Genomic DNA, 15,934 nt, shown 5'->3' with positions numbered 1-15,934 from the left:
TCTTCTGTAAAGGTAAGTGGTATCTAAACTATTTAGACAGAATAAGAAATGACTATTTAATTTAGTTTTTTTTTTTACTTTTAATATTTATTTAGCTCTAATGTATGATAAAAAGAAGAATGGAATAACATTTTTTAACTAGAAATTCTAATTTTATATTAATATCTAAAATTAAATTATATAATAATTTAACAATATTGTTTTAAATACAAATAATTTTAAAATATCTAAATTTTGCTTGAATTAAATTGCACTAAAATGTGAAACAATAATGCTATTTTAGTTCCACTTTCACATACTTATTAATAGTATCCAGAAACAGTTATTCAAGGCCTTCCAGGCAACATTTTCATTCAACATAAAAGAAAAAAAGCAAATGTTTCATCAATAAATGTGAAATATAATCTTAATATGATAAACTTGCATCCATGCATGTGTTTTCTTTAGATCATAGAACCAGAAACAGATTATGTTTACAAAGATATTTAGCGGATGTCTTTCAGTGTACTTGCAAAACAAAGCTTGAAAGGATTCAAACTGAACAGAAGATTCTCAGTAAAGAAAACAAATGCAAGAAACAAGTGGAAGGTACAATCTAAATAAATAAATAAATAATGTTCACTAGACAGATGATGGCATAAAAACTAATGAAATTAACTTTCTGTATACAGATGGCATATGGCACTTCAAATTCACATATGAAGAGCCATTTTGTAAGCTCATGAAGCATGTAGCTGAGTTTGGTCCTGATTATAAGCCACCAACTTCTGTGATGCTCGTGAAGACGCTATCAGCTGAAGTTGACAAATATGTGAAGAACCTGACAGAATCATGGGCAAGAACTGATTGCTCAGTAATGCTCGAGACATCACGTAAGTCCATTAGTGTCATTCTGTATTTTTCCGAGGGGTCTGTCTTTAAGAATTCATATGAAATTTCCAAGTTTTAGCAAATCGATTTGGATATCAAAGAGGTTGGTTCTTCTGCAACTGAATCAAGTGGGCTTGATCATGTTGTGCAGTTTGTCACCAACGATGCTGAATATCTGCGGTCTGTTGAAGTGCTTAAGAGCACGTATCCTAGAATTTACCACATTTCATGTGCTGCTCAGAAGATTCATTCTCTTTTCAGTGATATTTACAATCAAGTTGAATGGATAGGGAAACACAATGGATCTTGCAACAGTAATTGTGGATTATATGTATGAAGGGATGAGAAGATGCATAAAAAGCAAGAAACTAAAGCATCTTTGTAAATCTAAGTTTGCCATTTACATAAATAATTACGACGGTATTGTCATCTCCATGAGAGAAAAAAAGAGAGTAAGAATGGTACTGTCATTACCGTGAGAAGATACTTCAAGCAAAATAGAAACAAAAAACCATAGGCTTTTATTCACAAAAAAAAAAAAGGGCTAATTACAAAAATAATCATCAACTTTAGTGTTTTTTACGAATCTAATATGACTTTTTAATTTTGACAATTTCAACACGTACTTTATAACTTTTTGCAATTCAAAGCATCAGTTGAAAATTCGACATAATTTTACTGAAGTGGCGCTGGAATTGGCTGAATTACTCCATATAGACGTCACGTCAAGAATCCTACCTTTGCTCAATTGCAAATAAAATTACGAATTTTAATTTTCTTTACAATTTTATCAAGATTTTTTAAATTAAAAAAATTTGTAAACTTCATTGGAAATCTTATTTAAGTTTCTGATTTGGCTTTAAAATGCACTGTCTCTACGTATTTAATGTACTGGAGCTCCGGTAGCCACGTAGAATAAATTTCATTGGAAATCTTATTTATGTATCGATTTGAAAAATTGATAAGGTCACGCATGACATTGTTACAATTAAAAACACGTGATTAAATTAAAAAAAATGCTAAAGGTTGAGTATTCTTTTACAATTAAGCCTATAATAAAATATAAATTATATGGTTGTTATAATGGAAGTAAGAATTCTTGACTTGTTTTATTATTATAGCAACCATATAAATTATATTATAAATAATTTATAATTTATATGGTTGTTATAATATAATAGAATAAAATATGAATTTAGACATAATAATTTATATGGTTGTCATAAAAATAAATAGTTTATTTATATAAATTTTTTGAAAAGTAATCTATAATATGATAGAATTCAATTAAATTGACCTTTTTTTGAAAAATAAAATATGGATTTTATTAATTTAAATTTCATCTTTACTTTTTAATAATCTCTTATATGTAACTCTGTCAGAAACGTTTCTTACATATAAATTGTTTTTTCATAATTATTAAAAATTTCCCCCCAAATATGTTAAACTGCCACAGCCATGCCACACTGGACAAAGTTTGAGTATTTTATTAAAAATAATTTTTCATGTAACAAGTCTTTTCATATAAAGATTATATATATATATTTTAATTTATTAGAGGCTTAATCAATTATGGATTATATAATAAAAAGTAATAATTATTAATTAATTCATAACAAAAATAAAAATAAAAATTTAGAATTCTTATTTTTTAAAAATAAACATTCTTACTGTTTCAGCTAAATATTAAATATATAACAAGTATTACAGTTGCAATTAGCAGTTGATCATTTTGCCATTGATCACCAATTATCAGCAAAGTTGGACATTTATTTAGCCTTCTTTCTTCTCTTTTCTTAGTACTTGTTGACAAAATGAAAACACATTGAATATTTACTAGTTTAGCTCAACAAGAAATTAAAATTTAATTTTTTTTTATCCACCATCTATTAATATTAATAATTTTTTTATACTCTATGTAAAAGAAGTCAGAAATAGCCACGACTTCTATAGTTCTGACAATTATAATAATCTTTAATAGCATTTTACTTGAATTAAAAGATATTTAATAGATAATTATAGAGAAAAGTAATTAAATGAGATTAAATTATATATTTAAAATTTATTATATCTTTTTATGGACTTATAGAATTTTATAAAACTAATTAGAAATAAGATTAACACAAGAATAAAATAAAAAAATTAATATTATATGAATATATAAAAATGATAGATAAATAAAATATATTTATTTAAAAAAAATGAATTAGTATAAGATGGAGAGAATATATATATATTAGTTTCTGAAATTTAAAATTTTTTGGACACATGTACTTAATTTTTGAAACATAGGATTTTTATTTGACATGTGTACTATTGTTACCGTATAAAATTTAAGTTTATGTATAATTTTATAGTTTTTTTTATTGATTTATTGATTAATAAGTTATATTCCTAATTAAACACTCAATGTAATCCTAAAAAAAAATATTTATTATATTTTAATATTATGTTAACTAATAAATAGTTTCCTAAATTTATAAAAAAAAATAGTTTCCTAATAAGATAATGATACTAATTCTATCCAAAAAATAAAATTAATTTTAATATTTTAAAAATAAAATGAGTCAAAAATTTAAATATTAATTCAAATTTTTTTTATTGTTATCGAGATTTATAATAAGTCAATTAATTTGATAGATAGTTTTACTAAATACTAAAATTGAAATCAATATTAAAATATCTAATAAAATAAAAAAATTAAAAATTATATGCTAAAGTTATTAATAACTGTAAAATTTAAATTTCTTTTAGTATTAATTATTTTTATAATATAAAATTTATTTATGATATTGTAAAATTTCATTTAATACATTCTTTGAGAAAAAAAAAATCTAATATAACTCTTGATCTATCAATATTTATCTCGAAATATAGATTTTTTTTTTAAATACTCCTGTGAGTAATCACAACATACATTTAAAAATTGAGTGTTCAAATATAAAAATTTAATTATTTTATTTAGAAATACTGTTTTTTTAGGAATAATTTAGAAATATTATAACCAATATCATTAATAAAAATATTTTATAAAATATTAAAAGATATTGAATCTTAACCACTAAATTAAGTGCTGATGGTTAAATATTTATCTAGATAAACACAAACAATTTAAGTGCTATAAAACTAAGGATAAAGACTTTTACCGACTTTAATGAAAAAGGATTTTTTTAGTGAACTTTTAAATTAAAGTAATTAAAGAAAATATTATGGTTATATTCCCTTATAAAAATATAATGCATTTCATATTGATAATTAAATCCGACCACAAAAATAAACTAATCAATTTCGGTATTACATATTTTCTATTTTAGATTAATTAAGTAAAAAAAGTTGGAAATTGAGAAGAGAATAATTAGATAAAAACTGACCAATTAATTAAAACTTAATCTATTAACTAAACTGATGAATTTTCAATATAAAAATTTATAATTAAACCAAATTGATTTTTTCAGTTCGATTTCAATAAATTGATCAGTTTTATTTTTCAATTTGTGATTAAAATTTCTTAAAATACCAAATTAGATCCCAATTAAGTTGGATGAGCATCAAAGGGCACGTTTGGATGAGTATGAAGAGCACGTGTAGGTAGTTAGTGCCGTCTGCTTACTGAAGTGGAAATATGCCCACTGCATAAAATTTCCACTCAAAAAGAAAAAAAAAAAAACAATCTTTATGATACTGTAGATCTACTTACAGAGCAAACAAAACCCAATTCAATAATATTGTTATTTTCTTTTTATCAAATCAAATCCGTCTCCCTCTTTTCTTTCAGCCCTAGCTTTTGCAGTTCTTTTGACCCATCATCACTGCCGCTATTGACACACAATAATTCGATCAAACCGAGGACACCCAGATTGAAAATCTCATTTCTTGAAGGAAATCCTTACCTGGGTTATTGTTGTTGATGTTAAATTTTTTTTAAAAGAAATCCGTAGTTTTTATTGGGTTTTTGACTATAGCAATGAAGGAAGGGAAATCAACTAAATTGAATAATCAGCAGCATCTGCAGCAGCAACACCAATACGGTCACTTGTCTCCTTTCAAATTTGCTAAATTGTTGGATCCTGAGGCTTCTTGGGATAAAGTAACTTTCTTTTCATTTTTCATTACTCTCTCTCTTTTTTTTTTTTTTTCAAAAAGTTAACCTTTTATGTTTCTTTGAATTATCAATTTTATTGGATATTTATAGTATTTCTAGCCTTCTAGTAGCGTAACACTACAGTTTCACTGTTGACTTGATGCAAGTGCTATTATTCCATCGAATTTAAGTTTTTATGGAGATATCGTTTTACTTAATATTGGTTTTGGAGTTAAACCCATTAATCCAAATACGACTTTGTATTATTTCAGCACCACCCAATTGAGTGGTTTGCAGAGTAGATATAAATGTCTGAATGCAAAAGTAGATGGCGAGAATTAGGTTATTTATCAATTCTATTTGAAGTTTTTGATTATTGATGTGTGTTTATTTATTGGCTCAGGATCAATTGGGTGATGTCTTGCATTGGATTAGGCAAGTAGTGGCCCTTGTTTGTGGATTGCTTTGGGGTGCCATACCTTTGGTTGGTGGCATTTGGATCGGCCTGTAAGTTGGAGTTTATACACCCTCTTAATTCACTAATTATGTAGATGCTATTTTTAGTTACTATTTCTCGTTCAACATTCTTGTCCATATTTTTCTAACTAGTGAATCTGTGTTGGCATGCATTGATGTGTTCAATACTTATTCTACTTTATGTGTGTTCTTGATGTCATTGGTAGAAGAACCAGCAGCGGAGTTTGATAGTACAGTAAGTTGTTAGTTTGATATATATAAAACAGGGAACTTTCAGCTAACCTCTGAAAAATAATGCGAGAAATTATTAAGACCAGTTTTAGATGTGGCTTTAAATGTCAATGAACATTTTGATTTTTCTTTTATGTTCTTTATGCATTGTTGATGTAGACTTGCTCCATTTTGACTCAAGAGTTATGTGTATAAGAGTTAACAGGAAACAGCTCCCCTGATGTGCAAGGGGAATGCTGCATTCATCTGAAACTCCCTAGAGCCAGCTGTCTTGGACACCATTTATTGTGATATAACACAACAGAAGTTCTAGCTATAGTTCAATGATGTAAGTTGGAGTTGAGTTAAGCTTTCATGTTAATTTTGTGATTGGAGCTTGTGTTATGATTCTTGTGGATTGATTGTGGAAGATGCACCTCTAGAACACTTTAGCTGAAAAAATGCACGGCTAAAATTTTTTCTATCTGGAGTCTTTATTATTGACCGATAAGGATCAAGAAATTTGACATAGTTAAGTAGTGGCTTACAGTTTGGCATTCGCTCTGGGTCCTACTAGGATAAATAGACTTGAGATTTTTAAGTAGTAGTTTACAGTCTGGCTGTTGCTCTGAGTCCTCAGGGGCTGGACATCTGAGAAATTAAGTTTTATATGTATACCTATAGTTATTAGAATGCAAATATGCAATGATGAGGTTTAAGTAAAATAAACTGGGAGAATTTGCTTTTCCTGTTTGGATTCTTTGTAATGACTTTGAGGGTCAATACTTGACATATTGCAAAAATGTTTCAGATTCTATTCTAATGATTTTTTTGTGGGTTGGTCTGCTGCTATATCAAATTTCACTTTGTGTGCTTCTATGAAATGTCTGGGTTTTTTGGCTGAAGGTGTCTACTTATTTAAGTTGTGGTAGGAATTAATTGAAGGAGTAGAAAGAGCATGGAGAGACTAGATGAAAGTCTGACAGGCATAATAGCTTCATCCTTTGATAATTAATGTGCCTCTCCTGAAATCATGTCTAACCAAATAGGTGGTTGCAATTCCTATAGCTAACTAGACACGTGGTCATAAGGCTTGCTGGCGTAGAAGTGTATTTTCAAGATACAGGAATAGAGCATTTTGAAGTTGGCCTTCAAAATTTTGTCGATATTTAGTTGCTTGACCCTGAGGTTCAGGTTCCCTTCTTTATTTATGAGCTTACCTTTGTGAGTTCTTCCCAAAAGGCATGGATAATGCGAGTCTCTCCAATTTAATGCACGACTCTGAAGGGTAAATTGCCTCTTGAAGATTGAGCTAGATAGATGTGAAGGAGTTATACTTGTTAATAGGTCTCTAGACCTATTTTCATGTAGTTCTTTTTGCAGAAGAAAATGAATAGCTGCAGAAAGAGTTTTTATAGGCAGTCGGAGAGAGGATTTTGGGTGCCTTAAATGGAGAAGGCTTTCTCGGAATCACTTTTTGGTCTTCTCTCTAGATGTTCAGGTTTATGCCTTGGATGTTTAGCTTATGGATCAATCAATGGGAAGCAAATATTGTGTACTGATGCTTTAACACACTGGTTGCATGACCTCTTTTCATGGATGGGTGTGATGTCTAAATCCAAGGTCACAGGTAATAGGTACAAAGGGTAGTTTTGATGTTAAGTAAAGGCCTATAATGAACTCATTGATGGTGCCCTTGGTCTGATATTTTACAGTTGCACTAGAAGTGCATCAACATGTAAGTGTTTGTGGTACTTAATCTTAGAAGTTATTGTCGGTTTGATTCTCTATGATGTAGACCGTGTATTTAATACTATTAATTGACTCCAAAATGAAATATAATGGGGCATCATTGTAGTACATATTAGTGGACAGTATGGGTCTTAAGCAAATAATGGAAGGGCCCTTTTGTCCCAAATGGTCAGTGCATTTAAATTCTCTCATCCTCTCATTTGGATGAGAGTTGAGAGACTCTCTTTGTTTATTTATGATCTCTTGAAGTTGAATTTTCGATGGATAACATAGCAAGGCATTAGGATGAATCGGCAATATGGTGTATGAGTTCTTGCCTTCTTAAACACACATCTTTAAAAGGAGAAAGTAGGGACAGTGTCACACAATTAGTGTTTATCGCTGTGTTGCTAATTTGATGCTAGTTTTATTTGTATCTTGTTGAAGGGCCAGTGTGGCATTGCTTTCCCCACCTGTCTTAAATTTTTTTTCCTTCGATAGCTGCTTTTTTCGGAACCCGACTTTTTCTTTTTCCAGTACTCTTTGGAATCTGACTTTTAAGGAAAGCAGAGTAAACTAAGTTTTCTCCAAAAGCATGATCCGAAAAGCAGAAATAGGAAAATTAAAAATAAAAAAATTCAGATTTTTAGAATTAGGGTGCTTCACAGCAATGCCAAACTGGCCCAAAATTGACTCACATGGCTCACTTTGGTCTGATTTAGAATATACTTGCTTCTTTAAAAGCGATACTAACATTGTGCTGATACACTCATGTAGACATTCAAGCGTTAATAGTTATAGAAAGTTCTTGTAATTGGAAATCTTACGTTCTATAGTTTTCTATAGCAATTTCTTTGCTAAAGTTCTGCTACTGATTTTGGTTTCACAGTTTTCTCTTGATATCTTCTGGGATAATATATGGTTATTATTCCATGATATTAAAGATTGACGAGGAAGAATTTGGCGGTCATGGAGCTCTGCTCCAAGAGGGGCTTTTTGCCTCGATCACCCTCTTTCTGGTACTTTTGACTTCTTTGCTATTATTATATTTTCTCCTACAAAGCGATGCTGTCTTCAAGTAAATTAAATTAGGAATGGTCTTTTTTGATCTTATACCTAACAAGCCTGCTGTGTTTTGTTTGTGAATGTGTTCCTCAGCTTTCATGGATTCTAGTATACAGCTTGGCACACTTCTGATTGGCTTGGTTCAGCAATTTGGCTGCTGTCTCTATCGCGAAGCATTATTTGATCTTAATCAGCTGTATGAGGAACCATTAATTATGCCCTGAAAACAATGAGAAAGTTCATTTGCTTAACTACGCCTTCATTTTCCAACATCTTAATTTTGCAGAGCATGACAATGCTAAACATTTCATTGATGGAAATTTTAGTTCAACTTCTCTTCATAAATGTCCTCCAAGATACAGCAATTTTATGGGCATCGCATATATGCATCTGTTTGATGATAGAAAATGTGATTAGGTAGATCATCATGGTATAATTCGCCTGCACACAAAATTCTGAAATGGTTCAATGACAATGATTAATTTTGTTTTTATAGAAGGATTTAGGAACCTGGAGAAATGGCATAAGGTTTTTTCAAAGTTTCATGACTGCATTTGGTTAAGGGATCTATCTGGGTTCTGTGCTGATAGAGATTATTAACTGGTGTCACATTCTATAGTTTGCCCTAGCACATAGAGTTTCCTGGCCTTTCTTGCGTTCTCTCTCTCCATGCAAGAACATGGGCATTCGTTCCTTCTTCTTTTTTTTTTTTTTCTTTTTTTAATTCTTTGGAATTCGGATTTGCCAACTGGGTTCTCTGTTACATTATTGTTCAAGAATTGTCTTCATACAAGTTAAACACAATATGGATCATAATTTGAATGAATATGAATGGTTGCTCTCTCGATGACCTTTCTTTGAGGCTGCTCTCTCTATTTGTTTGATTTTTTCCTTATTTTTCCAGTTAATTCTTTTACCCTCTCTTAGTTCATCAACTAGACCAGTTAGTGACGAGCGTCTCCCAGAAATCCTCAGTGGTTCGTTTTGACAAGTTCTCCGGATGCGAATTTTTAATTGCATTTCGTAGTTTTAGCTACCAATTGGCTTTTCCACTACTTGATGTTTTCCCACCTTTTGATTAAGCAAACCTAACCATATATTCATGTCCTTTGACACCAACACTAATAAACATTAATAATAAGCATTCATATTAAAAAATTAAAGCAGAATTTTAACCTTTTGATCTAAATATTATACCGTTAAATAGCTTTTTAATTTTAAATAAATCCAATTACTTTGGCAAAGAATTAAATTATGAAATTATTTTATTGCTCTGAAAAATGGCAAAGAATTAAATTATGAAACTATTTTATTGCTCTTTAATTTTTCCACGGCTGGTATTGGATGAAAGCCTTTTTAAATACTAAAATGTAAATTGTTAACAATTAACTTTTAAAGTACTAAAATGTTATAAAAAGAACCATACGATTTTTTTTTGTAAAAAGATTAATCCCAGAGTTGCATTTTAGAAAAAAACCTTTTTAGAAAATGAGATCACAAAATAGTAATTAGGCTGATACCATTTCGTTTTTCCTCAAATACATTTGGATTATAAGATTTTAAATTAAGATTTATTTGAGTTTTTGGATCAAATTATATAATTTAAAAAGACAAAGGAAATGTCATGTTTCATTCAAATTTAGGCGATGAAAATTAAATGATACTTGCATAATTTACACTCGTCTACCATCATGAATTTGATCTCCAAGTCAATCTGTATGTTAGAAGTATTAATAATTTATGCACCGGATTGAAATTATTCCATTTAAAATGACTAACTGAAATGTAAATGCAACCTGAGACACATTTTTAGAAAAATATGAATGCCGGAACTTTCCGCCATCTAACCAGCAAAAATCCTCCAAGTCTCTACAAAGAAATGAAGAATAATCTTGGAATCTTTGATTTTTACAAAGATTTTGTATTTTACTATGGGTTCTAAGACCTCCTACCATAAGGAAAGTGGAAATCTACAATTATCCCGTATCTATCAGTTATTACTTGCCCAATAATGGATGATGCTCTTTTAGGATTACTTCAACATACACAATTTGATCATGAAAGAACCAAGACTAGAAAGAATCATGATATCGTACACAGTTGCTTTTCAATTGAATATACTAAGCTGAAAATCTTACTTCCATCTCTGCCGTCTCCGTGATACAAGGTATATGCGGCCATAGACCCAATTTCTACCCAGCCTTGAATCGGTTCGCTGCAGAATGAGAGTAAGGTGAACATCAAAGTTTTCACCCTAAAAAGTATTTTCCATTTACTTTCTTTTCGTCCTGTTTTCACCTTTGAGGACGCGACATATTATAACAATAAAATAAAGTTTGAAATGCAAGAGAAACGGCTGGGTTGTAGAGTTGACCACAAACCTAGCAGCCATACAACAACAAATAGAAACTTTTATAATAACAAGACCATTTGAAGCTATCTCAAAGCTACTGCATGATATTCTATTATAATAAACTTCAAGCTGTTTTTCTTTTCTTTTTTCCTAATCAAAAGCAATTTCCTGAGGCACAAGAAGAATACAATACCTCAACCTTTGTGCGGAATTCTAGTAAGCTTTCACATACATGGCAATCTGCTCTGTGTGGGGAGTTGTTAGATTGATCTGATTTCACAAAGGCAAACACCTGTACATACTCCAAAAAGAGTGAGGACGGAAAAATGTATTATAAGTTAAATCCTGACACGACTTCTTGTATAATGCTAAATATCATAGGATAGTGAAGAGAAAAGAAGCAAGTGAAAACTTCCAGGTTTTCTTCTTGTTCTTAATCAGAGCCACCAAAGTGCCAAGAGAAGAAAGATGAATACAAGACAGTATCAGTACTGACCTCCTCCCCACAGTTTGGGCATGCCCCCTTGAGTGCCACCAAGTCATTCCTCCATAGGCCCTGAAGCACCTTAACTGTGACAATGGGTGCATAAAATGAAAAATCATATCTCCAATGAACAACCAAGTAAAGGACAACATGATTTATGTTTACTAATTCCAAGATGTAACACCAATAAATCAACCAAAATAAAGAAATTTTCTTATTCCATTTTGTTTGCCTTGTTCTCCTTTTCCACCACAGGTGGCCTATTTTCTCCTTGTGGCATTGGAGAGAAACACTACAGTGCTCATCAAATGTAATAAACTTTGTTATTTTCTTGGGACAGGGTAATTTCTGAGATCTAGCCCTAGGAAGACAGGCAGATCAAATCCCAAACATGTGGTACATCTGTTAGATATTATATACATGTCCAAGCTGAGGATGCACCACAAACATAGTTACCTTAACTCGTTACGCTACCCTATGGTGGCAACATTAGGTAAGAAAATTTGGACAAGGAAGTGACACTTTCACAATTACATTAGTCAAAACTAAAAATCTTGCAAAGTGAAGGATTCCAAAATGGCAGATATGTGTTTTCTGATATTTAGATAGAGTCCAAGCAGTATAGGTCACAAAAGATACTGCAAGGTGGAAAGATGAAAAGGGTTTACGGGAAAGGGATGGTTATTTTAATTTTGTAATTTAATCTGCAACAAACAAGTGGAAACAGTCTCTTTGCAAAAAATCACGGGGAAGGCTGCATACATATGTGCCTACCTTCCCCTACCCTACACTAGCCGGGAAGCATTTGTGCATGAGGTAAACATTTTTAATCTATAGCAAAAATCACCAGAAACAAAAATAATCAAGCTTTTACAGAATTTCTAGTTAAATATAATTAACTTTAAAGTTATTACCAGAAGATGATGCAATTGGATAGCCAATCAGAGTACCCACTGCCATGAAGAGAATACCATTCACAGTGGCGAGAAATTGTACCATAGAAGCTTGACTGCCTTGGGAAATTTTGGAACTAATTGCATCTTGATAAGCTAGAACAAAACTGTAGATAATAGGCCCAACACATAATGAACTGCCGATTGTGAGAAAGACGATCCATATACTAGCTAGTGCAAACACCTGTGATATATCATCCTGCCCTACATCCATGTCAATCAATCTTCAAGTGGAGGAAAGAAACAAGATTTTCTTTTGCAGAAACAGAACAACCTACTGCCAACAACGGAAAGAAGCATGAACTTCCATGGTGTTTGGAAAGTCTCAAAATGTAAGAATGGAATTCAATTTAGTCAATTCTCATGTTTGGAAAGTTTCTGAAGCAATTGTATGTAAGAATTCAATTCAGTTTAGTTCTTGCAAAATCATGGAATTTTGGCATGATTAATTTAAATCAAAATGCTTATCTTATTTTTATTTTGTTATTTTTCTATAGGTTGGAAGAATAAAAACTACGAACTTCCCAAACATGAAAATCGACTAAATAGAATTCAATTGAACTGAATTCTTACATTTTTTAACTTTCCAAACAATAAATAGCAGTCGATAGAATTCAACTCTTTTGACTTTTTCAAGAGAAATAAAAGCAGGCGACAAGTGACATGATTTTGCAAGAATTCCATTCAATTGAATTCTTACACTACGATTTATCTCAAACAAGGCCTTGAAATGACAAAATATATCATTCTACTTCAACATTTACTATGTGCTTGAGGCATTGCATCAATTAGACATGCAGTTGAAAATTCAAATGGTATGGCTTTGTTACATTCATAAGAAAGATATACCTCAGCATCTGCATAAGTGGATTGTCGCCTAATACTGCAACGAGGATACTTTACTACAGATTTTGAACCATACCATCGCAATTTTAACTGCTCCAATTCAATTCAAAATCATTAATTAACGCACTTTTAATCAACATAAACACAAACCAAATATCATAAGATTCGAAATCCAAGTTAAAATCATTTACCTCTACTCTATCAAACATGTCATCAACTATCAGTGGCTGACCACTGTAATATGCATCCCTTGCCTAATCACAACACGCCACATGTCATTTGCTTAATTCTAGTCAAACTTTCAAACGATAAACAGCTATTACTGACCTAAATTTCGCAAATTGTTTAGTAAACCATTAAGAAGTGTCTTACTTGACGATAGAGAGCCTCCAGGGTTTCTTTACTAGCAGTTTCAACCGGTCCAACATATATACACGACGGTCCCTCTGCCACCGGTGACGCTGAGGCGCCGTTACTTTTCAGAGAGATCCTGGCGGAAAAAGAAGCAACTCCGTTGCGATTACTGGGTCTGGATAGCTCGACGGTGGTGGAACCTATCACGTGCCGGGAGATGGAAGTGCACGCGCCGGCCATGAGTTTCTTTTAGTAGCTTGAAAGTCGAAGAAACTACTATAAACATGAGGCTGAAATTGTAACGGAATGATTGGAGACACGGGTTTTTCAGTTTTAAATAGTTACGATTTTCTTCTGTTTTACGAGAATACCCTTTTTGAGGTTCTGGGTTGCTTTGGCGCCTAAATATCTTATGTTTAGGCCTGGGGGCGTTTGGTGATATTTCTGTTTAGCGTGTGTGATTGGTCTAGTATTTGGGTAGGCTTTTCTTCCATTTTTTCCATGGGGATGCACTTTTTGCCCTTAATGTTAATAGCTAGTAGCACTTCTGCCCCTAAACTATTTTTGGGGGGGCAAATAAGCCACTGAAATTTCTGAAACCAATAATCTAAGCCTCTCGAGAGATTAAAAGGAGTTAAAAGTTGAGTTTGAGCTTCTAACTCGTTCAATTTTCTAGCCAGTCAACTCAATCTCTTGCAATAGCCAGAATCCAATAGCACAAGAGTTAAAAACTATAGATGACTTCTAAATCAGATTTAAACATGATAAATAAGAACTCGACCCATATATTTTCAAATCAAATAGTTCTTATATTTATTAAAGATATCTTCTTCGGTTCACTCAAGGGTTTGGGAAACGATTATATAAACTCATTTAGAAAATCTAGGGTTTGGAAAATCAAAAGAAAGAGGAAAAAAAAAAAGGAAACTCGTCTTTTCAATTAAAATAAAGTTGGCGACAACTACCATAGCCGTGTTCCTGCCCAAGATCGCTTTAGGGCTAATTACCAAGCTCGATTTGCATTTCATTACTGTTAGAAACTAGAGAATTTGAGTTACTTTGGCTTTAGCTTTTCTTATTTCTATGACAATGTCTAATCGACCCACTGTACCATCGGCTCCACCATTGTCGCCAACATGGAAAGGAGGAGAAAGAGGTAAAAAATAGGGAGCAAGTGGTTTATTCTTAAGTGCCCAAATTCGAGTCTGGTTCATATTAAAGGCACCATATAATTGCTTTTAATATGCTTTTCTTTTTTTGGTTAAAAAGAAGTAGCTCATCTCTTGGTTTTAATTTTTCGGTTTGTATTCAAAGTTTTTTTTTTTTTTTTTAGATAAACCCTTTTGTTATGGCTTTGTACGCTCATGTGAATCTCTCTTTCTCATATCTATCTAAATCTTTTCAAGTCTTTATTTATGTGGAGACTTTCTCTAATTTAATTGGAAATTTCTCATTTGTAAAATTTTGTTAGGGTGAGAGAGTTTCTTGTTGATGTCAAGTTAAAGATTTTAAATATTTTAAATTGGATTTCAAGAGTTTCAAAACTCAATATTAGTGGACTAATGCTAAATAAGAATTTTATTTTTTAAGATTGTTGCAAGTATATCCTTAATGATATGCGGTTGTGCTTTCAATACTATTTGAATCAGGAAGATTCATATGGCTTTAAATATCATCATCTTCATTTTACTTTAAGACATACACAGCTTACCTTTCTCTAACTAAAATTAAAATGACACGACCAAATATAAAGAGTCAAAATAAAATGATGATTATATTGCATTGCCAAAAATAATTTGGATCTTTGAATAATTAAAGTATTAGTTGATTAGCGATTAAAGAATTCAATTGATTACTTTAGTTTATTTTCTTTTTTTTTTTTAAAGATTTGGTTCTCTATTAGAGATTCATTTTCTCTATTAGATGTGGGACTTAGATTACAGGTTTTATCTATTAACCGAGGAGGTTAGATTCCAGGTTTTACAAACTTTTGTTAGCGTCCAAAAATAGTTTAGGGGCTTATTTCATCATCCTTCTTTTGAAGAAAAAAAAAACAGCGATGCGTTTGCCGGGAGTCGAACCCGGGTCTATTGCTTGGAAGGCAATTATCCTAACCGTTGGACTACAAACGCTTGGCTATATTTCTAAGCCAAGATATATTAAAGAAGGTATTATAGTCTACTTCTCTTATACTTGGAAAGTGTAAATGTTTTTCTGACACAAAATATTGAAACATTACTAACCAATTATCTTCTCTTGTAGTCGCCTGTTCCCTCATTTTCCTGGTTCTTAAGTATATCAATGCGGATCATCTTTTAGAATTTGGATCCACAGTGGTTCATTTATATTTTTCTTATTGTATATTCAATTTTAGTAAACAAGTATTAGTGTGCCTTTTCTTTTGGAGTTACATGATCCTACTATTATATGAACCTCTATAGGATTGATGAAATAATATAAAAAAATAAATAAATCTCACATTAAGAAAAAATCATCAAAACATGCATATC

General features: G+C 31.4%; 2 protein-coding genes and 1 non-coding gene across 3 annotated transcripts; 1 reads left to right on the top strand and 2 right to left on the bottom strand.

Moving 5' to 3' along the window:
* Positions 1–4,471: 4,471 nt before the first annotated feature.
* Positions 4,472–8,779, top strand: LOC8282206 (respirasome Complex Assembly Factor 1). Its single transcript, XM_015727760.3, has 4 exons — positions 4,472–4,957; positions 5,355–5,458; positions 8,259–8,388; positions 8,528–8,779. The coding sequence occupies exons 1-4, from the start codon at positions 4,835–4,837 to the stop codon at positions 8,564–8,566; spliced, it is 396 nt and encodes a 131-aa protein (XP_015583246.1). The 5' UTR covers positions 4,472–4,834; the 3' UTR covers positions 8,567–8,779.
* A 1,525-nt stretch (positions 8,780–10,304) lies between these two features.
* On the bottom strand, positions 10,305–13,790 carry LOC8282204 (PGR5-like protein 1B, chloroplastic). The gene is made up of 7 exons (XM_002533048.4): positions 13,443–13,790; positions 13,262–13,324; positions 13,074–13,160; positions 12,186–12,423; positions 11,284–11,357; positions 10,981–11,079; positions 10,305–10,649 (listed from the first exon to the last, which is right to left on the bottom strand). The coding sequence occupies exons 1-7, from the start codon at positions 13,662–13,664 to the stop codon at positions 10,569–10,571; spliced, it is 864 nt and encodes a 287-aa protein (XP_002533094.1). The 5' UTR covers positions 13,665–13,790; the 3' UTR covers positions 10,305–10,568.
* A 1,694-nt stretch (positions 13,791–15,484) lies between these two features.
* On the bottom strand, positions 15,485–15,556 carry TRNAG-UCC. The gene has a single exon. It is a non-coding gene; the product is annotated as a tRNA-Gly (tRNA).
* Between the last annotated feature and the right edge of the window lie 378 nt (positions 15,557–15,934).

The sequence above is a fragment of the Ricinus communis genome, chromosome 1 (genome assembly GCF_019578655.1).
Source record: "Ricinus communis isolate WT05 ecotype wild-type chromosome 1, ASM1957865v1, whole genome shotgun sequence".
Lineage (NCBI taxonomy): Eukaryota > Viridiplantae > Streptophyta > Magnoliopsida > Malpighiales > Euphorbiaceae > Ricinus > Ricinus communis.
The sequence above is the reverse complement of the archived record's forward strand: the minus strand, read 5'-3'. Positions and strand labels throughout refer to the sequence as shown.